Source organism: Capricornis sumatraensis, chromosome 8 (assembly GCF_032405125.1).
Source record: "Capricornis sumatraensis isolate serow.1 chromosome 8, serow.2, whole genome shotgun sequence".
NCBI lineage: Eukaryota > Metazoa > Chordata > Mammalia > Artiodactyla > Bovidae > Capricornis > Capricornis sumatraensis.
The window spans coordinates 1,907,715-1,931,478 of NC_091076.1; the positions used below are offsets into that span (position 1 = coordinate 1,907,715).

Below are 23,764 nucleotides of genomic sequence, written 5' to 3' on the forward strand. Positions count from 1 at the left end.
GGCCTGGCGTGCGGCGATTCATAGGGTCGCAAAGAGTCGGACACGACTGAGCGACTGAACTGAATAGTCCACAGGGTCGCAAAGTCGGACACGACTGGGAGACTCACTTTCGGAGGAGAAATGACCCGTCAGACGATCGGCAGGCGAGGCCAGGGCGCCTCCCTCAGGCGGCTTGCCACGCGGCGGCCTGCCCGAGTCGTCCAGTGGGCGGGACAAATGTACACCGCGGGACACGCCCCGCGGCCCGGTTCCAGGGACCCGAGAGAGCAGGAACGGCTGCTCCGGAACAGCACCGGAAGTGCCTGGGAACCGCGCCGGATACGTTGACGCACTTCCGGTGCTCGCAGCTTCCGGCAAAGTGGGCTACAGTACCAGGAACGAGGCTCGGGCCCTTAGCCCTGGAGCATTCTGGGAGTCGCAGCCCTGCCTCCTCACCCAGACTCCCTCCCCGAGTCAATTCCGGTCTCTTCGCGAAGGAGCGTCACGGTTTCCTGTAGGGAAGGCAGCGCATGCGCAAAGTCATCACTCCCGATAGGCCTCAGGAGTGGAAGCCAGGTGCCTTGTGGGAGATGTAGTTCCTCAGGCGCGGGAGAAGCGGCCATCGGCCAGCGGGGGACTCGGTTTCCCACGGGGCTGAGCGCGGCTCAAGATGGAGGCAGTCAGGCCGAAGTGAGCCGGTAGGTTTTTGGTGGGGAGGGCCGCGCTGCTGACCCGTCCGGCTTCAGCGGGCCACTGTCCGTAGTCTGCTGCCCCAACCAGGGAGACCCTCGTGAGGCCCGGGCCCTTGGCCCGCCCCCGCCCGACTTGGCCGTAGGACTCGGGCAGCTGACAACGAGCGCCTGCTGGGCACGCGCCGAGATTCTGGGCGCGTGGAGTGGAGAAAATCAAGGCTCTGCCTCCTGGGGGAGAGAGACAACCCTCAAGGAAGCCAGCGCTCCCTGGGACCTGGCCAGCCCCGACCCCGGCCCTGAGAAAACCGCGCCTCCGTCAGCCTGGACTCAGCTCTGCCCTCCAGTGAGCTCAGGAAGTTCTCAGAGAACTCAAGAGACGCAGACCTGGCATGCTCGATCTTGGGGCGCGATTCCCGGCTCCCCTCGGAGTGTCCCACTGATCACGGGCGTCCAGGGGACGGGAGTGCAAATTTAGGAGGCCGGAGGCTGGTTGAAGCTCCAGCTTTGCCTCCAGTGTACTGAATGACGGGCCAATTATCTCCCCACTCCTGTCCTGCCAGCCCTAAAACAGACACCGTTGGCGTTTACTTCGTGTCCCCTTTCCTGGAGTCGTTCCTTCATTTTGGGAGCCATGCAAGGCCCAGAGGAATGGAGATCTCGCCTGTGTTTGACCTGGAGCAGGGCACTCAGAGCCACTCCTGGTCCAACTGGCCTGGTCTTTGGTGGGTGCAGGAGCAACAGAGACACCCTGGGCAAGCAAGGGAGGCCTGGTGGGAAGAGGAAGTTGGTGGAGGCTGAGGCCTGTCCTCTGAGCCTGGAAACAAGTTTCAGGGTGCCTGGTGACACTGGAATGCTAGTCAGGTGTTGGCAGGACTTCTGTGCTCCGCTGGGAAAGTGAAGGGTGTGTGGAGGATCGCAGATGTCGCTGGAGGTTGCCTCAGGAGCTGTGGGGCCGGCCTCTGCCAAGCAAGGCTGAGCCAGCTTCCTGAGAGCCTGACCCTCAGATGTCAAGGACCTGGCTGCAGTCCCTTCTGGAGCTGCCAGGGCATCTCTGCACTCAGGAGCACACCTCCTCCCCACAGAGCCGGCAGGTGCCTCCGGCTTTGTGGAGTACTTCCTGCCTGCCCTTCTCCCAGGCAGCATCCCACAGCAAGCTCTACAATTCTTTATTGCAGTTGTTAGCACAGTGAATAAATGTACTCCTCATCCACACAACAAATGTTTGTGAAGTCTGACTGAGTCAGTTCGAGCTGTTCAGTGAGCCAGTTTGCAGTTACCGCCAGGACTGTCAGCTGTTTTCCGTCCCTCTGAGCACTCACTGACCTGAAAACATGTAATAAGCTATCACGTGGAACCACCACAGGACGTGTCAGTTACCACGATTAGACTAGTGACTGATACAATGTCGATTCTATAATTTCACTTTTTGAAAAGAGTGATCACCCTTCACAACTTGTAATCCATTAGAAAGTAATTGAATATGCTAGTGTGTGGAAACACCGGCACTGTGTCAAAACGAAACAGTGACAGTCTTTCTCCGAAGTGAAAAATTACTCAGTTAATGGCCAGAATACCCTCAGTTTCCATTTTGTTTTAATGTTTCACACCTGCAGCTGCTAGCCAGTGTGAGGAGGATGATACCTGCTTTAGCACAAAATTACATGTTATACGTCATTCATTCATTCCTTATTTATTGGAGAAGGCAATGGCACCCCACTCCAGTATTCTTGCCTGGAAAATCCTGTTGACAGAGGAGCCTGCTGCTGCTACTGCTGCTGCTAAGTCGCTTCAGTCGTGTCCGACTCTGTGCGACCCCTAGACGGCAGCCCACCAGGCTCCTCCGTCCATGGGATTTTCCAGGCAAGAGTACTGGAGTGGGGTGCCCTTGCCTTCTCCAGACAGAGGAGCCTGGCAGGCTACAATCCAAAAGGCCACAAAGAGTCGGACGCAACTGAGCTACTAAGCGTACTGCCTGCCACTACCACACGTGGCCGATAGAGGGAGCGCAAGGATTGCTGGTGACCCTGGGTTGACACCCCGGCTGGCTGCTCTCTACCAGACCACCCTGTGCGGGTCCGCTAGTGGCTCTAGTCAACCCTGCCTGGCGAGGACTGAGGGAGGTGACAAGTCAAAAGGACCAGCTCCTGGGCCTGGCTGTTTTGGGGGCTTTGTAAACCCAGGCCCACTCCGGGGATGTTGGCACCACTTCCATTTGTCCGCCATCTGGTCTGATGGCTGGCTGTCCCTCCCTGCCCTTAGCCAGTCACCGAGCCACTGAGCAGAGCCGTGCCAGGGGGCCTTTGCCACCAAGAACCTTCGTCAGCATTCAATCCACCTGCCCTCCAGCATCCAGCAGGCGCCCATCAGACGGGGAGGTAAGAGGAGGGCTTTTGGTCGGTGCGGCGGGGGCGGGGGTGGGGGTGGGGGCTGGGCCTTCCTCCTGGGACACTGCTCTTCCTGCTGGTCCTGCCTGGGGTGGTGGGTGTGAGCTTGTGTCCTGGGGACTCCCGGGGCTGTTTTGGTGCAGGTGTGGCGTGGTCTGGGGACGCATGGCAGAGGCAGGGGACAGCCGACACTTCCTGGACTCGGAGGCCGACGCCCTGCCTCCGGACACTGGCTCCCTCAGCGACTCGGACTCCGACCTTAGTTTGCCTGATGGCGCTGGGGCGGCTGCCCTGTCCCCGGGGGCGCTGCCTGGGGAGGCGTCCGGGGATTCGTGCCCCGATGAGCCCCCCTCGCCCCCCAGAGGCCTCCCCACAGAGGCAGTGCAGCCCTTCCACCTGAGAGGCACAAGCTCCACATTCTCGCAGCGCAGCCACAGCATCTTTGATGGGCTGGAGGGGGCCGCCAGGCGGGCTGTGCCTGCTGTGGCTCCAGCCAGCCCGGGTGACGGGGGCAGCTTCCGGCAGCTGCCGACACCCTCCAGCCAGCCTGCAGCGGGGGGCCCAGGTAGGGCTGCTGGGAGCCCTGCTGCCCCAAGGGCGCCCCCTGTCCCTGACTACGTGACCCACCCTGAGCGCTGGACCAGGTACAGCCTGGAAGATGTGGCCGAGGCCAGCGAGCAGAGCAACCGGGCTGCCGCCCTGGCCTTCCTGGGCCCGCAGAACCTGGCCGCCCCCGGCAACTACATGCTTTCCTTCAACCAGGACCCCTCCAGCTGCGGGGAGGGCCGGCTTGTCTTCACCAAACCCACCCGAGCCAGCGAGGCTCGGCCCGACAGGAGGAGGGTACCCAGGAGGGCGGGGGAGCCGGGCAGGGGTGACCCTGGGGTTCCAGGAGCGGCGGGGGGCGAGGGCCCCGTGGAGCTGGCTCACCTGGCCAGGCCCGGGAGCCCCGAAGCCGAGGAGTGGAGTGGACCCCGAGGGGGCCTGCAGGAGGTGGGTGCACCTCTGGGCATGGCCCAGGCCGGCTCTGGGTGCAGCCCCCCGCTGGTGGAGACAGTGGGTTTCCATGGCAGCAAGAAGCGGAGCAGGGACCACTTCCGGAGCAAGGGTGGCAGCCCCGAGGCCCCAGGTGCGGAGGTGTGAACCGGGAAACTGCTCAGCCGCCTCCCTGACCTGGCTGTGCTGGAAGGCTGGCCACCGCTGCCCCCGGGGTGGCTTCAGGGCTGGAGCGGGCTCAGGGCTCCAGGGCAGCAAGCTGGCCCGCCGGCTGCCTGTAGGTGCCACCAGGAAATGGAGACCTCGCCAGGGTGTGGGCCGGGGGCGATGGAGGCCCAACCCATTCTCTACCCGGGAGACAGTAAAGGCTCTACGTGTTTCTCTGGCTCTGTGTATCTGTGTGAACCACCTCTCCCCCGGCGACCGCAGCCGGGGCCCTCCGCCCTCCAGCCCCCAGTGTCCCGCACTCGTCAGGAGGAGGTCCTTCTATTCGACTGAGGCGAGTCCCTCCTTGGTCCCGAGCAAGAGGCTGAGACCTCAGCCCGTCCCAGGGAGGACTCCCAGCTGCTGGCGTGAGGGCCGGGGACGGGGGCTGATGTGGATCTGGGGAGAGCAGAGTGGGAGTGTGGCCGGGGAGCGGCGGCCGGTGGCCCTGCACGCTGTGCTGACCCCTGTGTGTGGGGCTGGCAGGTGTCGCCAGGGCTGCTGACTGCTGTGCTGGTCGCTGAGCCGGTCCCTAGAGGGCGCCCAGGTGGCTCCGGTGACTGCTGTCAAGCCCCAGCCTGGCCCTGCCGCTGTGTCCCCTGCCCCAGGGCTCCAGGTCCCCAAGGGAAGGGGAGACCAGCCTGGCTGCCCACTCGCCTTGTGTGGGGCTCCCAGAGGGGCCTGGACTCCGTCCCTTGTCACGTGCTTCGCTAAACATACGCCTCCCGGGGTCCCCTCTGCCTTGGGACTGCAGCCCCAGGTGTGGGTGTGCTTTCCCAGCTCCATTGACCGTAAAGCAGTTTTCGGGGGGTGGTGCTGGGTCCTCTAGGGGTGGTGACCTGCCACCACTGCCCAGACGGGATGGCCCGGCACTCGCCGAGTGCGCTGTCTGGCGTGGGGCAGCAGCTGACGCTGAACGCTCAGCCTGGGTCTTGAAGACAGAGATCCTAACTCCAAGCATTTCAGAAAAAGACATCTCTTGGTGGGTGACACAGGTTGGGCATGGACCCCAAGGCAGCTGCCCCCCTAAAGGGAGGCCCCCCAGCAGTACATCTGGCGAGGCCTGCTCTTCTGGCCCCAGCTGGTTGGCTCTGGATGGGGCTCGGGGGCCCGTGACACGCACCGCTGCACTCCCAGGCCTGCGGAGGTGCTGGGCAGGGCGAGGGCGGTGCATCCCACCTGGGGGGGCTTGACTGGTGGTGGGGTGTGCCGGCATCTCCACGAGGCCCAGGATGACTAGCCGAGGGCCGTGCCCTCCAGGCCTGGGCCCCTGGGAATGCAGGGCTCCCTGCGCTCATGTCCAAGTGGCTCAGGGGTTGGAGGGTGGCTGGCCAGCCTCTGGGCACTCCCTGCTACCCAGGGCTCCTCCGTGGTCAGCAGAGGCTGGTGGGTTCCCGGCGCTGGAGTTCTGAGAGTCTGGGGGGGAGGAAGACCCCTTTACAGCTGCTGGGCACCCAGTGGGGCAGCCCTGGAGAGAGCTGGCCCTGGGCAGGGTGGGTGGGGGAAGCAGCCAGTGGGGCCCATGAACCACGCCCCAGTTGAGTCGGTGGGTTCCCACAGAGGGTCACACCCACCCTAAAGACCATGGCCAGCCAAGGACCATCCAAAACCTGGGCCTGTCTTCTCCCAGGAAAGGTGGAAAGCGGAGGCCTACAGTGTGGCAGAGGACAGAGCCCCCAGGCCTGCAGGCTGGCAGAGGGTTGCCCGTGCCCACCCGCCCCCCGAGTGCCCAGGGCATGGGGGCCATCACACTCACTCCAGTAGGCGCTGCCACGGGCCAGTGACTCAGCCATGGAGGAGAGGAGCGCCGCGCAGTAGCCGACCTGGAAGAGGGAAGGCTGGGGGCTCCGGGGCCGAGCCCGCATCCACCCCCCCGGCCCTGCCAGCCAGCTGCCCCCAACCCCGCTCTGGCGGCTGTCACTCGAGGAGAGGGAGGAAGAGGCTCCAGTGTGTGTGTGAGGAGTGGACCCCCAGGGAGCGGCAGGGTCTCCTCCCGGAGGGGCAGGCAGGAGTTCCGAAGCCCCAGGCCCTCTCCACCCTGCCCCTGGCCTGACTGCACGCCCACCTGCCAGGCCCTGCCCAGGGAGAAGGGCACCCTGGTCCGCCCGCCCACCCACCTGAGACTCCAGATGCCTGACGCGCCTCTCCTGTTCCCTCAGGCCCTCGAGGTACTTGGCTACGACGTCCACCCTGTGGCGGGAGCGGGGAGGCGGCAGGCTGCTGAAGGCCAGTGCCCCACACCAGGGGCCTTCCCATCACCCTGCCCTGATGCCCAGGCCCTTCGGGTGCGTTTGGGGGTCACTGAGGCTCTGTGGGCGCCTGAGTTCAGGGTTCTCCGGCCCTTTGGGCATGGTGGGAGGGCGGTCAGGGCTGTCCCCACCCGCAGGCAGGACCAGGCATGTGGGTGTGAGGTTCGCCCCAGAGCAGGAGGAACCCCATGAGTACTGGCACCAACCCTCAAGTGTAGGGCAGGCCTGACCCAGCAGAGCCCAGTCCAGGGTGAGAGGCTGTTTGTTAGAACCGGGCCACGTCCCTACCCAGCCCAGACCCAGTGACATGAGGGGTCACGCCAGCCTTAAGGCAGCCTGCCACCCCCAGAGATCTCCCAGCCGCCCTGAGCCGGCCCTCCACCAGCGCCCCCACCACCTCCCGGCCCTGCGGGGAGGGCGCTGGCCCTCGCAGGCAGCCCTGTGGGCTCGGCGCCCCCGCACCTGTGTGCCGCCTTCCGCAGCAGCTCCTCCTGGCCCTCCTTCCGGCGCTTCTCCAGCTCGCTCAGGAAGTTCTCCTTCTGCACCGCCTCCCAGGTGACCACCTTCTGGTCCAGGGGCTCTGGCAGGTCCCTCTCTGTGGAGCCGGGCAGCCTCAGGGCAGGGCCCAGGCCTGGAGGCCCCACGGTGGGCAGGCCCTTGGGGCTGCCGCAGAGGGGGATGGAGCCCGCTGCCCCCTGGCCCCGCCCAGGGCCCCTCCGTCCGTGCGGCTCTGGCAGGAGCCTCACCCAGGCGTGCCCGCTTCTGCGGGGTCCCCCTCTGCAGGAGCCTCTTGAGCACCAGGCTCAGGTGGCTAAGGAGGATGAATGGGGGCGCCAGCGCGGGGCGCTCGTGGTACTCCACGATGAGGTGGAAGCGCTGGAACTTCCAGAAGGCGTCCGCGTTGCCCTGCACCACCTGGAACGTGTAGCTGCGGGCGACCGGGGGCGGCGTGGGCACGTGGCCCTAATCCCCGCCCCGCCCCCAGGGTCCCCCACCACCCCTCTGCTGCAGCCTGGCAGACCCGGGCACCCGCCCGCACACACCTGCCGGGCCTGCGCCACCTCCTCGGTGCCCTGAGCGCCAGAGGGGAGCCCCAGCTCTGGGGTGACACCCCTTATCCAAGCCCCTCCTGAGGGCAGAGAGGCGACTGCCCCCTGCGGGCTGGAGGGCCGGCAGGTCTGGGCTGGGGGGCAGAACCAAGGCCCCCGAGTGCACAGAGCCAGGCAGCAGGGCAGCCACCTGAACATGGCGATGAGCAGGTTCATGAGCAGCACGTTGGTGACCAGCAGGAACGTGACCAGCAGGAGGATGACCACCCAGTTGGCGTAGAGGTTGGGGCAGGAGGGCGAGCCTTCCGGCAGCCGCGGGTGCAGGGAGCAGTTCACGCGGGCTTCTGCAAGGGCCGGGCGCGGGGGGTTGGGGCGGGCCCGAGCCGCCAGCACCCTCGGGCGTCCAGAGTCGTGTCCCTGCGGTTGAGGCCACCCGGGGCGGGGGTGCTGGGGAGGCAGCCAGTCCCCGTGCTTTCCTGGGCATAGTCCGGGCTTCGGCGCTCAGACTCCAAGTCCTGGGACAACCAGGTCTTGGGTGGTCTGCCTGGCCGTGCCAGCCCCGCGTCCCCCCGCTTCGCTGGGCTGAGGTCACAGCGGCCCACGGGCTCTGGAGCCAGAGCCCAGCCCGTGTCACCCCACCCTCACCCAAATCTCTGCTCACAGCCAGCGTGGGGGGCACTGGCCTTGGCGAGGGCGTGGGGTCTCTCCTGCAGGACTTCTCAGGCCTGTGGCTCACCGCCCGCCACAGGAGTCTGAGGCGGGGCAGGTCTGCACCTTCCCAAAGGCAGAACGCCCTTGACACAGGTTACCGCAGGCTCAAGGACGAGCCGGCTCCTCGAGCCGTGTGTGTCTCCCTCACGGGATGAGCCCGTCCTGAGTGAGGTACTTCGATGGGGGTTGGGGGCTCTGTGTGAGACCCCTCCCTAGCTGCCCCCGCCCTCCTGGCCTGTAGATCCGTTCTCGCCCTGGGCACCCCGAGCAGCCCGGAGAGCCTGCACGTCTGATGGAAGCAGCTCCGTGGTGACGAGGCGCCTGCATCTCCCTCGGGACTTTCAGAGGCGCCGCCAGGCCCAGCTGGGAGATGGGTGGTCCCGGGGCCTCCTGGGGCCCAGAGAGGGGATCTGCCCGGGACACTTGGAGCCGGCTCCCGCGGCCTCCCAGGACCCCAGCTGGGACCGCAGGCTGAGGATGCCTTCCCTCTCGGCCTGTAAGTTAGCAAACCACCCTCTGCCCACGGGGCGGTGGGCTCCCAGGGAGGGGCTGGCCGGGGGTCCACCCTGAGACCCGGGGAGGGGGAGGGACCCTCAGCAAACGCCCAGGCTGGCGCTGCCACAGTGGGGCTCAGCCTGGCAGCTACAGTGGTGTTGAAAACTGGACCCCTGGAAGCCTGCACCCCCTAGTCCTGCCCAGGTGACCCCGGGCTCCTAGGGACTCCAAACCATAACAGAGTTCCCTCGTACCCATGCGTGGCCATCAGGGTGGGAGGGACCCCACCCCTGCCCGGTCCTGGGCGCCCACTTGTCCCGCCTCCTCCCGAGGAGGCCCGTGGGACTGGGGCAGTTGGAGGTCATGGCAGCGTCCCCCAGGTGGGGCTGCCCGGGGAGAGCAGGCAGGGGCCCATTAAACTAATGGCCTGGAAAACGGTGCCCACGGGAGAGCACACGTGGGGGGGACTAAGAAAACAGCCCAGGAAATGAGCCCGCAAAACCCTCTAATTAGAAAGCAGCTCCCGTGACGGCACAGCCGCTCAGCCCGGAGCCCGCCGGTCTCAGTCACGTCCTCGTCCCATGGACAAATATTTACCAGGTTACGGGCGCTGACCTGCCTCATTAGCGGCTGCAGTCAGTCTCAGGGACTCTGCGCCCATGATCGCCCCGTGACACCCGCCTGAGTAAAGGACCCCCTGCCCCCGCTCCACACCCCGGGAGGGCCCAGCATGGCTGGAGCCCTGGGCCCCCACGCTGGCCCCCCTTGTTGGAGGGGCTGGTTCCCCTTCTCCTTCTCCTCAGTGAACCCCAGCCATGCCGGGGCCCACACAGGTGTTCTGGGTCCAGCTTGAGGCTCCCCGAGCACCCCCTACCCACCACTGCACTATCATAGGAAATTCTTGGAGGATTCCCTGGGGGCTCAGACAGTAAAGAGTCTGCCCTCAATGCAGGAGACCCAGGTTCAATCCCTGGGTCAGGAAGGTCCCCTAGAGAAGGAAATGGCAACCCACTCCAGTAGTCCTGCCTGGAAAATCCCATAGACAGAGGAACCTAGTGGGCTACAGTCCATAGGGTCCGAAAGAGTCGGACAACGCTGAGCAATTTCACTTTCCACCAGCCCCCACCCCCACCCCTATACAGGGGCCTCCCTGGAGACACCCCCTCAGGCAGGCCACACAAGCCAGACAGGGTGTTGGGCTCACATGTCGGGTGGGTCCCCAGAAGCTAGGGTGCCCTCAGGAGCAGCCTTCCAGCTGAGGGCCTCCCCAGCGGGTGGGCCGCATGCATACTGTTGGTGGGGACGTGCTGGGAGGGCCAGCTTGGGGCCCAGACCAGGCAATGGCCGGTGAGGGGGGCGCCCAGCCCTCTGCCCAGTGCCTGCCCACGGCCCTCTCTGCCCACAGCTCCATCTCTGTCTCCCGCCCAGGGCCCGAGGTTGGGGCCTCCGCAGCTGGCACCTATCAGCCTGGACATGACCTGGCAGGTGTGCCGGGCCTGGGGGCTGGCCCTGGGGACTTCCCCTCCGTCAGCCATCAGGCCAGGGTCTCCTGTGACCCCCAGAGGCCCTGCTGAAGGGCCGGCTGTCAGGGTCTTACAGAAGGAGTGTGCTGCTAGGGGGTCTCAGTGCTGTGACTCCCCGGGGCGGGGGCCCGCGCGGAGCCCCCCGGCCCGGGCTGAGTGCTGACCGTCGATCTCGTCCAGCGGGATCTGCCCGAAGATCTGCAGGTACGGCCGGTAGAGCACGCGGCGGAAGATCCACTCCAGGCGGCCGTCGTGCGGGTGCAGCAGCGCCTGCGTGGCCACGCCGTAGGCCACGAGCCACACGCTCAGGAAGAAGAGGAAGAAGAAGACGTCCTTCATCTCGGGGGCGGGGGGGAGAAGGGTCAGCACCCGCCGGGCGGGGCCCCGCCTCGCCGCCCCGGCCCGGGCTCACCATCCGCTCCACGATGATGATCTTGGGGCCCAGCTGCTTGTGGACGGCGAAGATGTGGATGAGCCGGAGCGTGAACACCATGAAGTCGATGGCGAGCACCGTGCGGCCGGCCTCGAAGGCCCGGGGCAGCATCCTGGGTGGGCGGGAGGGCAGGCTGGGCGGCCGCCCACGCCCAGAGAGGGCTGGGGCTTCCTCCGGGACGCACAGCACGGGCGCCAGGCCCGGGCGGGCCCATCCTGGAGGCAGCCCTGCCCCCCAGCCCCCCGGGGCTGCCCCCGCCAGGCCCTGGGGCCCCCAGACCTGCAGGTGACCCCGGCGATGAACAGGAAGATGGCCACCATGTCACACTTGTTCCAGTTGTCCTCCACGTAGAGCGTGAACTTCTTCACCAGGTGCGTGTCCTCATCCGTGAAGAAGCCCTGGCGGGGGCAGATGGCCCAGTGATGGCGGCCTCGGTGCCCCCTCGCAGGGCACGGCCCCTCCTGGGCCGGGCTGTGACCCGCAACCCCCCGGGCTCCGTCTGCAACCGGGCCGGGCCCACCGCTGACCTGCCGGATCTCCTCCAGCACCAGCGTGAAGACCCAGAAGTAGAGGGCAACCTCAGGCCCCGACGGCCCCCGAGGAGGGGGCCGGAAGTCCACCAGCAGGACGTAGGTGAACAGGAAGAGGAAGGCAAAGTACATGACCACGTTCCCAAGGAACACAGTGACGGGCGCCCCCCAGAACTTCCTCCAGCGCGTGAGCAGGAAGGCGGCTCTCCGGCCTCGGTCACCCTCGCTCCTCAGCGCCTCGGCCAGCTCCTCCGCCCTGCGCCCGAAGGAGGCCACGGCCAATGGTAAGACGGGCACCCAGGGTCCAGAGCTCGCTCCTGCCCGCGGAAGTCCAGCTCCCCACCACTGCCCCCTCTGCAGGCCCTCACCCGCTGCCCAGGCCGCAGAGCAGGCTCTTCTCTGTGTCCAGACTGTCCAGCTCTTGCAGGTCCTCTGGGCCTGTCCTTAGAGGGGCCTCCTCGCTGCGAGCACAGGAGCCCCTCAGGGTCGTGGGGAGGGCACCCGAGGCTCCCACTCGGCCCCGAGCACCCAACCAGCGGATGCACTGCAGAGGGATGCGGGGAGGGGGCACGCAGAGGGGCCACAAGCATGTGGGGCGGGGGAGGGGGCGCACAGGGGCCATGAGGATGTGTGGGAGGGGCGCACAGGGGCCATGTGGATGCCGGGGGGAGGGGGCGCACAGGGGCCATGACGGGGGAGGGGGCGCACAGGGGCCATGTGGATGCCGGGGGGAGGGGGCGCACAGGGGCCATGAGGGGGGAGGGGGCGCACAGGGGCCATGTGGATGCCGGGGGGAGGGGGCACACAGGGGCCATGAGGATGTGTGGGAGGGGCGCACAGGGGCCATGTGGATGCTGGGGGGAGGGGGCGCACAGGGGCCACGCGGATGCAGGCGGGGGTGGTGGGAGGGAGGCTGGGCTGTGTCGCCACCAGCACAGCTCTGGCAAGCGGCTGCTGCATGTGCTGACGGACCTGAAGGTGATGAGGTTGGTGTAGACAAGGGCCGGGCAGAAGAAGGCGCCCAGCAGCCGCAGGATGGAGGTGCCCGAGGCCATATCCCCCCACCAGATCTTGGTCAGGAAGGCCTGAAACAAAGGGGTGCTGTTGCCCCGACCCTCCACACCTGCCCCAGTGCCTGCAGCAGCCTGAACCCCTTCAGGGTTCAGCTAAGGCATCAGCCCTCCCAGCCTGGAGCCCCCAGAGCCTCCCTCCTGGTGGAGAAGGAACACCTTCCATGGAGGGAGCCCAGGCTCCGGGTTAGCAGGGTTGACTTTTGCTGAGACCAGAAGTGGAGAACTAACACCCCAAAAAGCTGTCCTCTTCATTACAGGGGACGGGAATGCAAAAGTAGGAAGTCGAGAGACACCTGGAGTAACAGGCGAATTTGCCCTTGGAGTGCAGAATGAAGCAGGGCAAAGGCTCACAGAGTTTTGCCAAGAGACCCACTGGTCACAGCCAACACCCGCTTCCAACAGCACGAGAGACGACTCTGCACACGGACACCACCAGATGGTCAACCTTGAAATCGACTGATTATATTCTCTGCAGCCAAAGATAGAGAAGCTCTATACAGTCAGCAAAAACAAGGCCGGGAGCTGACTGGCTCAGATCATGAACTCCTTATGGCCAAATTCAGACTTAAATTGAGGAAAATAGGGAAAACCGCTATACCATTCAGGTATGACCTAAATCAAACCCCTTATGATTATATAGTAGAAATGACAAGTAGATTCAAGGGATTAGATCTGATGGACAGAGTGCCTAAAGAACTATGGACAGAGGTTCGTGACATTGTACAGGAGGCAGGGATCAAGACCATCCCCAAGAAAAAGAAATGCAAAAAGGCAAAATGATTGTCTGAAGAGGCTTTACAAATAGCCGAGAAAAGAAGAAAAGCTAAAGGCAGAGAAGAAAAGGAAAGATATACCCATTTGAATGCAGAGTTCCAAAGAATAGCAAGGAGAGATAAGAAAGCCTTCCTCAGCAATCAATGTAAAGAAATAAAGGAAAACAATAGCATGGGAAAGACTAGAAATCTCTCCAAGAAAATTAGAGATACAAGGGAACATTTCATGCAAAGATGAGCACAATAAAGGATGGACCTAACAGAGGCAGAAGATATTAGGGAGGGGTGGCAAGAATGCACTGAAGAACTGTGCAAAAAATACCATCGTGACCCAGATAACCACGGTGGTGTGATCACTCACCTAGAGCCAGACATTCTGGAACGTGAAGTCAAGTGGGCCTTAGGAAGCATGAGTATGAACAAAGCTAGTGGAGGTGATGGATTTCCAGTTGAGTTATTTCAAATCCTAAAAGATGATGCTGTGAAAATGCTTCACTCAATATGCAGCAAATCCGGAAAACTCAGCAGTGGCCACAGGACTGGAAAAGGTCAGTTTCCATTCCAATCCCAAAGAAAGGTAATGCCAAAGAATGCTCAAACTACCGCACAATTGCACTCATCTCATGTGCTAGTAAAGTAATGCTCAAAACTCTCCAAGCCAGGCTTCAGCAATACGTGAACCGTGAACTTCCAGATGTTTAAGCTGGTTTTAGAAAAGGCAGAGGAACCAGAGATCAAATTGCCAACATCCGCTGGATCATGGAAAAAGCAAGAGAGTTCCAGAAAAACATCTACTTCTACTTTATTGACTATGCCAAAGCCTTTGACTGTGTGGATCACAATAAACTGTAGAGAATTCTTAAAGAAATGGGAATACCAGACCCCCCGACCTGCGTCCTGAGAAACCTGTATGCAGGTCAAGAAGCAACAGTTAGAACTGGACATGGAACAACAGACTGGTTCCAAAGTGGGAAAGGAGTATGTCAAGGCTGTGTATTGTCACCTGCTTATTTAAGTTACATGCAGAGCACATCATGCAAAATGCAGAGCTGGATGAAGCACAAGCTGGGATCAGTGTTGCCGGGAGAAATATCAACAACCTCAGAGATGCAGATGATACCACGCTTATGGCAGAAAGTGAAGAGCTAAAGAGCCTCTTGATGAAAGTGAAAGAGGAGAGTGAAAAAGTTGGCCTAAAACTCAACATTCAGAAAACTAAGATCATGGCATCAGATGCGATCACTTCATGGCAAATAGATGGGGAAACAATGGAAACAGTGACAGACTTTATCTTTTTGGGCTCCGAAATCACTGTAGATGGTGACTGCAGCCATGAAATTAAAGGATACTTGCTCCTTAGAAGAAAAGTTATGACCAACCTAGACAGTGTATTAAAAAGCAGAGACATTACTCTGCCAACAAAGGTCCGTCTAGTCAAGGCTGTGGTTTTTCCAGTAGTCATGTATGGATGTGAGAGTTGGACCATAAAGAAGGCTGAGCGCTGAAGAACTGATGCTTTTGAACTGTAGTGTTGAAGACTCTTGAGAGTCCCTCGGGTTGCAAGGAGATCCAACCAATCAATCCTAAAAGAAATCAGTCCTGAATATTCATTGGAAGTACTGATGTTGAAACTGAAACGTCAATACTTTGGCCACCTGATGCGAAGAACCAACTCATTGGAAAAGACCCTCATGCTGGGAAAATTGAAGGCAGGAGGAGAGGGGGACGACAGAGGATGAGACGGTTGGATGGCATCAGTGACTCAATGGACATGAGTTTGAGTAAGCTCCGGGAGTTGGTGATCGACAGAGAAGCCTGGCGTGCTGCGGTCCGTGGGGTCGCAAAGAATCGGAAACGACTGAGCGACTGAACTGAACTGAGAGGTGGAGAAAGGGCTGGACTTGGGGCTAGTGGGGAGAGTGGCCAGCAGAGGGAGTCAGGTGGGCGGCTTCCAGGAATGGACCTGCCCACCCCGATGGCCTGGACACTGGCCAGGTGAGGGCCTGAGGGAGCTGGCTGGGGCACCTGCTCTCTGCCTAGGCCACACCCACAGCACGCCCCGGGGCTCACCTGCACCCCGTCATGGGCAAAGAAGGCCTTGGTGTCGGCCTCGGTGGCCAGGTGCAGGCAGGTGGTTCTGTTCCAGCAGCGGTTCCGACGCACCAGCAGGGCGAAGGCGCGTTCCTCGCTGTGGCGGTAACACTGGGAGAAGAGGTCTGCGGGGGCGGCCGCTGGCGTGATGCCCAGGCCCGACCGCCGGGCGCCTCCCCCGCAGAGCTGGACCCGCAGGACGGGCTGTGCGCCTGCGCCCACCTTCCCGGGGGCTGCAAAAGACGCCCGTCCCCACCCAGCCTTCCCGTCGGGATGTGGGGGCCTCCCCGTCGGGACGTGGGGGCCTCTCCGTTGGGACGTGGGGGCGTCCCTCTCCCCGAGTGTCCCTGCTGGGCCGGCCCGAGACGTGGGGCTTTGTCCTCATCAGGCACCCAGCCCCGCCCCCGGTGCCCACCCCCGTGCTCACCCAGGGCCAGCTGCTCGTACTTGGCCTCCCTCAGAGTCCGGCCCACCTCGGCCTCCGTCTCCAGGTGGGACATCTCTTTGAGTATCTTGCAGGCGGCCAGAGCGGCAGCCACCCCTTCCTGGCCCTGGGAGGCCGGGCCTAAGTGTGCAGCCACCTCCCAGCCTCCACAGGCCTCTCCCAGCGTCCTCCCAGCCCCCCGGGACCCCCAGCCCCCCTCCCGCCCTCCGCACCATGCGCACCATGGCCCAGAAGTAGGTGGCCATCTCGTGGCGGTTCTGCAGCACCGCCCACAGAAACAGGTCCCTCCAGGGGTCCTCGCTCCTCTGGTTCAAGTCCAGAAGCCCCTTCTGGCCCGAGTTCCTCCTGGCCGGGCCCCGCTCCTGGAGGGCAGGGGTGTCAGCCTGTGGCCACGGCCCTGCCTGCACTCACGCACCCCCCCCCACCCCCCGCACACCCCCACCCGCCCCACTCACCGCCCCCCGCGCGCACTCACGCCCCCACCTCCTGCCGCATTCGCCACCCCCCTGCCTGCACTCACTGCCTGGTAGAGCCCACGGCAGGCGTCGTGCAGGAAGTCCTTGAGCACTCGCGACACCTCGTGCAGGGAGAAGGCGGGCGGCCCGGCGGGCGGCTCCCGGGCCTGCTGGGCACCCAGCCCGGCCAGCGTCAGCCGGCCCTCCTCGTGCTTGTGCTGCAGCAGGTCGAAGAGCAGGCTCTTGGGGGCCACGGAGCGGTAGAGCTGCTGCAGCCTCCCGTACGTCAGGAAGTCCGCCACGTCCGCGCCGTTGTCCACGAAGAGGCGCACGAACTCCGGCTTGTTGCTCACCAGCGCATCCATCATCACCTCCTCCAGGTCACTGGACTGGGGCACCGGGTGGAGGGTGAGAGGGAGCCCGTGGAGAAGGGAGCCCACGGGAGGGGCGTGGGGACCCTCCGCAAGACCCCCAGCTCCTGGGTGCCCCGCCTCGCCTGTCCCTCTGCACCGAGGCAGCCTGCGCCCACTGACATTTAGCCCATCCTGCCTGGGATGCGGACGACTGAGGCCCAACGGGAGGTGCCCTGGCCTGCCTGGCTTCCCTGGCAACAGCCAGGCCAGGCTGGCCCTGGACACCACCTGCCCCCAGCCCCTCGTCAGGGTCCCCGCCCGGTGCCGGCCAGAGCCAGGAGCCACCTTCCACTCCACATCCCCGTTGAAGATCTCGCTCTTGGCGATGTCCACGCGGTCCCAGGCCACGGCCAGCTTCAGTTCGTCCAGGTAGTCCTGTGCCTCCTGGCTGTGGCTCTTGCAGGCTGCGGGCAGGGAAGGCGGAGTGGGTGAAGGAGAGCCCAGGCGTCGGCAGAGCCAATGGGCACAGGGTCCCTCAAGGTGGGTCTCCTAGATGTGTGGCCATGGAAACGATGCCCTGGTTCCCTCCCCGCCCTCTGAGTACTGGCAAGGAGCCACAAGACTCCACCCACCCCACTGCTGGGAGCTCCAGGACCCCAAGGGGACCCTAGGGCTGGGTGGAATAGTGGGGAGCAGGCATCTGGAGGAGCCTTCCCTTCCTCAAGGGTGCCCCCTGCCCCACAGAGCCCCTTCCTGTCTGTGTCCCCTGCCAGCGGTCAGCCCTGCAACAGATGTTTACGTTCAATGAGAAACACACTGAGGGACAGCCAGGAAGTGGAGGCCACCCGAATGTCCCTCCACAGGGGGACAGGGAAACAAAATGCGGACTGTCGCTGTCCTGAAGGGCCGGCGCCCCTATACCGGCTACAGCGCCTTGAACGGCCACCCAGAGCATCGTGCTCCGAGAACTCCCAAGGCTACAGGGTGTGTGGGCCCATGTCCAGGAAGTGCCCCCAGCGGGCAGATCCATAGACATGCAGGCTTGTGGTCGCCAAAGGCTAGGGGGAGCAGGGGCCTAGTGGGTCTTCTGGGTGGTGGACGTGCTCCGGAGCTACAGTAGGCGTGGCCCACCTTGAAAAAGCACTGAAACCCTTGAATTAACCGAACACTGTAGTTTTCTAAGGACTTCCCTGGTGGTCCAGAGGTTAAGCATCCGCCCACCAATGCAGGGGGACACAGGCTCACTCCCTGCTCTGGGAGGTTCCCCCGTGCCGTGGTGCCGCGAAACCCACACAGCACCACCACTGAGGCCCGGGCACCTTGGGGCCCGTGTCCGTGACAAGAGGGATCTCCACGGTGAGAGCCCGCACACTGCAACCAGGGCAAAGCCCGAGTGCAGCGAGAGAGACCAAGCGCGGCCAAGACTAAATAAGTAAAAATTAGGGATGAATGATTAAATAGTTAAACAAATTTGTGATAAAATACAGCTAACATAAAACCTCCAGAGACAGAGCCTCTCATGGACTTGCACGTCATCATCGTGTGGAGGCCCTGGAATGCTCTGTGTTCCTCCAGTCTGGTCACACGTGCTGCTGCCCAAGTGAGCAGCGGCTGTGCGCACGCTCAAACACTCGCACACGGCCACGCGCGCTGGCACTCGCAGCATCACAGCAGAGGGCCGCCACCCCGGGCGCAGGCTCCTGGAGGCCGAGAGCCCGGGGTGGGGGCTGCCCTTGCCGGGCTGGCCAGCCGCCCGCCCCGCCCAGCGCCTCCCGCGGGGCCCCGGCAGGCACGGCCTGGCCTCACCTTTCACCAGCGCCTTGAGGATGACTGTGTCCAGCTCCTCGGAGCCCTCCTGCTCGAAGTCGTGTACAGTGAGCAGGTGCCGGTGGGCCACGATGGTCTGTAGCTGGGACCCCAGGAAAAAGGCCTGGAGGTGACCCCGCGGCCCCCAGCCAGAATGCCAGCCCGCCGTCCCCCGGGCCCAGGGCAGCACCACCCTCAGAGCCAGGCATCCCCACTCCACAAGGGCCTGAAGCGGGGGCCAGCCCAGGGGCTTTGCAGCCAGCAGGGCTGGGCATGGACACGCAGTCCAGGGGCTGGGGTCTAGGGCAGGGCCAGCACGTGGTCCTCTCTCCGGCGGCTCATACCAGCCCGGTCCAGCGCACGACGTCCTCCCTGGAGACGTGCTCACTGGGGAACTTCTCCCTAAACTGCTTCTCGGCCACCTGGGGCGCCAGGACGTGGGGCTGGTTCACGAGGGCAGCGAGCACGTCTGCGATGCCCCCTGAGCCCGCCAGGATCAGCCACGGGGCGGCGTGCTCCACGGCCCTGGAAATCCTCTGAGGCAGGCGGAGGGGGCACAGTGGGCCCGATCAGCACCAGGCGCCATCCCGGGCCTGATCAGCACCAGGCGCCATCCCGGCCCCGGCTGGGGGGCCCCGTGGGAAACCCCCGCCTGCCCTACCTCCAGGGTGCTGGGGCCCCCATTGACCAGCAGGCAGAGGACAGGGATCTCGATGCTGCTGGTTCCTGTGGGCAGATGGAGCACAGTGTCCACCCAGGTGCCCGGGTGAGCAGAGGGCCCGGAGGCCTCCTGTGGGGCAACCCCCCGGGCCTCAGACCACCAGCCTGCGGCGTTTCTGGGCAAACTCCAGGCAAGAGTCTTTTTCTCCAGAGGGGCTCCCAGCTGTCCTGTCACCCGGGATAAGAATGCCAGGCCCACACCCCTCTCTCCAGTGTGGTCGCTTCGTGGCTGTTTAAATGTCAAGTCGAACATTGGGTCCCTGGCCACGCCAACCACGTTCCAAAGGCGGGCATCTCTCCCCGGCCAGGGCAGGAAGCTCCACTGACCCCTTGCCAGGCCATCCGAGGGCCCCAGAGCACCTCAGGGTGGTGAAGGCGGGGCGTGGGTCAGTCACTTACCCCCAGAAAACCAGCTGCGAGACTTCTGAATGTGCAGCCCTAGAAGCCCGGACCTGCCGGGTGGGCTGTGTGGGGAAGCTTGGCAAGCTGCCCGGAGGAGGCAGAACAGACTGGATGGCCCCCGGCCCAGAGAGCGGTCCCCTCTAACTCCCAAGGCGCCTGCCGAGCGGGAAGGGTACTGGGCAGAGAGGATGTGAGCCTCCCGGCTTCAGCAGCCCAGGCCAGTCCTGCGTCCTCAAGGTGAGGGTTAAGCGGCTGAGGTTGCGTTTTCACTAGAGTGCTCAGTTGGCAGACACAAATATAAATATTATATTTGTGTAATAATATTATATTTGTGCTGCTTATAAATATTGCCAGCGATCCCACGTATATTGTGATTGTTTGTAAATGTTAGTTGTAAATACACGGGCTTTGGCAAATCCCGCTTTCAGACCCGCCCTGGCCACGCTGGAGCCCGCTCCTCGGGCAGCACTGCCCCCTGCAGGCACTGAACCGCCGGCGGTGGAGGGAGACAGGCCCCTGCAAACTCGCAAGTCTCACTTTCCTGGTAGATCCTGGAGCCCCCAGCCGGGCCTCTGGTCGGGGTGGGGTGGGGGTGGGGGGCACTGGCAGCACTCTGCTGCTTGGGGGAAATGCTCCCTCCTGCCAGGGACTCCCCAAAGCCCTGCCCCCCATCACCCTGGCCAGCAGCCCCCTCACCCGGGACCCCCCAGTGGCCCAGGTCTCAACGCTCTGGCATGTTTGGTGCCTGGAATGCCCGTCCCGGCCCAAGCTGGTGGTCCTTCAGCCCTGTCCACCCCTGCGACCCCCCACCACGGTGTTCCCGGCAGCCCCCGCTCCTGTGGACCGCCCCCGCCCCTCCCCTGCAGGCAGCCCCGCCCCCGGGCAGCCTCACCCCCGTAACCCGTCCTCTGCTCCGAGATATACTTCTCCAGACGCAGCCGCAGCTCCGTGGGCCCGTCGCCCTCCCCGGGGGCCCCCGGCTCCACCAGGATGAAGTGGGAGTGATTGTTGTCCAGGGGGCAGAAGGGGCCCTGGCCGCCTCCGTTGTCCAAGGGATAGTGCACGGGGCCGGCCCCCTAGGCACACACACCGTGAGGCCCAGGCGTGGCCTGCTCCCCCAGATGGAGGGAGGGCCGCTGCTGCTGTGGGGGGCACCCAGGGAGGGTACCCTCCAGACAGAACCCCACATGCTGGGTGGAGGGGGGCTCCACTCACGGAGCTGCCTGGCCTTCTGGGGACCTGCCTCAGGCCCCCGTCTGGGTGGGGCGGAGGACACCAGCCAGCCCCAGGTCACAGAGCTTGCGGGGTGGTGGCCGGGCCGGGTGTCTGGGCGCCGGTCTGGGTGGGGTCTTCGGAAACCAGGTGCCCACTCCAGGCCTGGGCCGGCTGGGAGCCTGGCAGCCCCCTCCCCACTCGGGTCCTGGGAGGTGCTGCCTTCTGCTGGCCTCTCACTGGGCAGGAGGGCTCTGGATCCCCTCTCCCCCCCCTTCATCTCCCTCCCTCTGCCTCCCTCCCCCGCCACCAGCTCTGGGTCCAGCGCCCCCCACCCCGTGGCGCCAGGGCACCACCTCTGCCCCTTAGAGCAGCCTCATTCCCTCCCAGGCCTGTGAACGCCGCCCCCCGCCCACCCCGACCCCGACCACCAAGGTTAGGGCTCGTCTGTCCACTGCTGCCCTGGCAGGTGGGGCTCAGTCACAGATGGTGTGGTGTGGTCAGCCTGTGAGATGGCCCTAGTGGCCTCTGTCAGGCGCGTCCTCCAGCCCTGATCTCTGGGGGCACCCCCGTCCCGCTCTGTCCCACGGCCCGAGCGCCCAGAGCCTGGCGCCCACCTGGGCGTGATCCAGGAGCCGGCGGTGCAGCACGCGGCCCAGCGAGGCGATGCCGATGGCCTCCACGCGGGCCTTGGTGGATGTGCTGGCCAGGGAGTGGTCGCGCACAGCCTGCCCGACGTAGCGGGCGAGGCCCACTCGGAGCGCGCTGGTCAGGATCCAGGCTCCTGTGGGCACAGGGGTCCCTGAGCACAGGGGCCTCCCCAGGCGCCCTCCAGGACCAAGGTCAGGGTTAGGGCTGGAGGCAGGCCCCGCTGCCCTCTGGACAGAGACTCTGACCCCAGTCTGTGCTGGCCCAGAGCCCAGGATGTCCTTCTAGCACACGCAGCCCTTGGCCCAACAGTCAGCAGGGCCTCTGTCCCTTCTGCAGTCATTTCTGGGGTGGAGAAGGGCAGAAAGCCCCCTCCCTGACTGGGCTTTCTGAAGGCCCAGCCCCTGAAATCAAAGTCATGGAGTTTAATTCTGACCCCGGCGACCGGCTGGCCAGTGTGCTGTCCCAATAGCTGGGGTCGGGGAGGCCCGGCTGTGGGCAGCAGGCTGTGAGGGCTGCAGCCTTCCCGGGTCTCCCACTGAGGTCTGTTGGCCCCACACTTGGCCCGGCTCTCCTGGGGGAGGCTCTGAGCCTGGAGACCTTCAGTCCCTTGGCCGTGTACCCCAGAGCGGCTCCCACCGCCCCGCAGTGCCGCGGAGGGAAGGCGACCATGGGGATGGCGGCTGAGGGCCAGCGTGGGGCCTCTCAGGTATTCTGACCTGCCTGCCCCCGACCCGCCTGCGCCCTGACCTGCCTGCGCCCTGAGCCGCCTGCCCCCTGACCCACCTGTGCCCTGACCCACCCGTGCCCTGACCCACCCGTGCCCTAAGCCACCTGCCTCTTGACCCACCTGCACTGTGACCCACCCGCGCCCTGAGCCACCTGCCTCTTGACCCGCCTGCGCCGTGACCTGCCTGCGCCCTGACCCGCCTGCCCCCTGACCTGTACCCTGACCTGCCTGTGCCCTGACCCAGCTGCCCCCTGACCTGTGCCCTGACCCTCTTGCCCCCTGACCCACCTGTGCTCTGAGCCGCCTTCACCAGCCCCTTGCGTAGCACATCTCGCAGCCACGGCTTCATCGCGAAGGGCCTCTCCTCGCCCACCAGAGACACCACTAGGTTAGGGGCCGGCAGGTGCCACTCGGCCAGCAGGAGGTTGAAGAGCACAGACGGGGCTACGCTGCTGGGCACCCTCACGAACTGCAGGGTGGGAGCAGGGGGGCAGGGCGAGGGGTGCTAGGCACAGGGGTGGGCTGGGCTCCAGAGGGTGGGGGCAGGGCCACAGCTGAAGGCCAGGGCTCCCCAGGCCATCTGGACCCACTGGGTGACTTGTGAGCAGCCAGGGCTGGCTGGAGGAGGAGCCTGGACCTGCCATGTGTTGGGGTAGGAGGCAAAATCCAGAGGGGGCTGCCAGCTGTAGAGTTCCACCTTCCTGGGGGCTCCAAACAGACCCCTTATGAGAGAGTGGCCCAGAGGAGATGGGCGTCCCAGGCCCAGGGCCCAGGGTAGCACAGAGGGTGGTGCCGGCCAGTCCCCAGGTGGGGGCAGCTCTCACCTTGCCTCGCTTCTTCCCAGACCCTCCGAAGACGATCTCACCCCGGCCCAGGCTCGGCCCCTGTGTGTCTCCAGCACCCCTGGGGCTGCCAGGACGGGTGCCCCCGGCATCCTGCATGGGGTCCTGTCTGCAGGGACAGAGCCCACCCTGAGGGCACGCGAGGCGAGCCCCAGCCCACCTCCTGATGGAGGCCCCGCTGCCTTCGCAGGGAAGCCTGGGTGCAGGCAGAAAGGGAGTCACCTGCCCCAGCGCCCTTTCCTGCAGTCCCCAACCCTGACCGTGACCCCAGCCCTCCTGTAGCCCCTCGGTCTCTGCCTGCCCCCCATCTGCATTGCTCTCTTCAAGCTGCCAGAGCTCCCTGCCCCAGGCCAGGATGGACGCTCCTCCTGGCTCCCTCCCCACCCCGCACTTCTACTCACCCTCCCGCAGCACCACGAGCCAGCCTGTCCATTGCCACTTGTGCTGAGCCTTCGGCAGGGGGTGTCCTGGAAACCCCGAAAGGCAGTGGGAATCTTGCAGCCCGCCCTATACCCCACCACAGCCGTGCCAACCCAGGGCAGGCATGGCTACCTGGGCGCCGGCTGCCGGCAGAGAGGGGGCGGCAGGCAAACGGGTGCACGAAGCTCAGGTGAGGAGGGACGGGGCCTCCTCCTTAACCCCCAGCCCCTCCCAGAGACCTGCCCACCGAGTCCTCACTCCAGCCCAGCACTGCCCACGTGCCTGGAGGGGTCCCAGGAACGACCAAGGGACAGGATCTGGGTCCCATCAACCCGCCTGATGGCAAATGCCCCCGTGCCTCCTGGACCCACCGCAAACCAGCCACCCAGCTCCCCGCCCCCTAGCCACGGCCAGCATGGCCCCTCGCAACCTGCTGTTTCCAGCAGCCTCCTCTGCAGACCCATGGGGAGAGCACCCCGCCCCCTGCCCCGGCCCTCCTATGTCCACAGAAGGAGCAGAGCCGATGGGACCCCAGGTCCAGGTAGACCC

General features: G+C 64.5%; 2 protein-coding genes across 3 annotated transcripts; one reads left to right on the forward strand and one right to left on the reverse strand.

Moving 5' to 3' along the window:
* The first annotated feature begins 548 nt into the window (after nucleotides 1–548).
* Nucleotides 549–4,394, forward strand: TSSC4 (tumor suppressing subtransferable candidate 4). 2 transcript variants are annotated; one of them, XM_068977891.1, is made up of 3 exons: nucleotides 549–677; nucleotides 2,931–3,046; nucleotides 3,199–4,394. In XM_068977891.1, exon 3 carries the CDS (start codon nucleotides 3,221–3,223, stop codon nucleotides 4,196–4,198), a length of 978 nt encoding a protein of 325 aa, XP_068833992.1. In that variant the 5' UTR covers nucleotides 549–677; nucleotides 2,931–3,046; nucleotides 3,199–3,220; the 3' UTR covers nucleotides 4,199–4,394. The 2 variants fall into 2 exon arrangements, with proteins under 2 accessions (XP_068833992.1, XP_068833993.1); XM_068977892.1 differs by lacking the exon at nucleotides 549–677 and adding an exon at nucleotides 689–1,393.
* Nucleotides 4,395–4,421: 27 nt separating this feature from the next.
* Nucleotides 4,422–22,894, reverse strand: TRPM5 (transient receptor potential cation channel subfamily M member 5). Its single transcript, XM_068976272.1, has 24 exons — nucleotides 22,778–22,894; nucleotides 22,242–22,422; nucleotides 21,193–21,359; nucleotides 20,256–20,439; nucleotides 18,903–18,967; nucleotides 18,586–18,777; nucleotides 18,242–18,344; nucleotides 16,781–16,899; nucleotides 16,130–16,471; nucleotides 15,849–15,989; nucleotides 15,610–15,733; nucleotides 15,162–15,307; nucleotides 12,218–12,330; nucleotides 11,614–11,706; nucleotides 11,243–11,501; nucleotides 10,995–11,113; nucleotides 10,695–10,827; nucleotides 10,447–10,621; nucleotides 7,744–7,897; nucleotides 7,251–7,432; nucleotides 6,967–7,099; nucleotides 6,373–6,445; nucleotides 6,012–6,078; nucleotides 4,422–4,654 (listed from the first exon to the last, which is right to left on the reverse strand). The coding sequence occupies exons 1-24, from the start codon at nucleotides 22,892–22,894 to the stop codon at nucleotides 4,422–4,424; spliced, it is 3,615 nt and encodes a 1,204-aa protein (XP_068832373.1).
* Between the last annotated feature and the right edge of the window lie 870 nt (nucleotides 22,895–23,764).

Bases quoted from the DNA above. Each gene is read 5' to 3' on its own strand.
- TSSC4 (XM_068977891.1), top strand. From the start codon at position 3,221: ATGGCAGAGGCAGGGGACAGCCGACACTTCCTGGACTCGGAGGCCGAC.
- TRPM5 (XM_068976272.1), bottom strand. From the start codon at position 22,894: ATGCAGGATGCCGGGGGCACCCGTCCTGGCAGCCCCAGGGGTGCTGGA. The intron at 18,345-18,585 runs GTATGAGCCGCC...CTGGGGTCCCAG, and splicing joins TCGTGCGCTGGACCGGGCTG to CTACAGACCATCGTGGCCCA. The intron at 15,990-16,129 runs GTGGCGAATGCG...CCTGCCCTCCAG, and splicing joins CAGTGAGTGCAGGCAGGGGG to GAGCGGGGCCCGGCCAGGAG.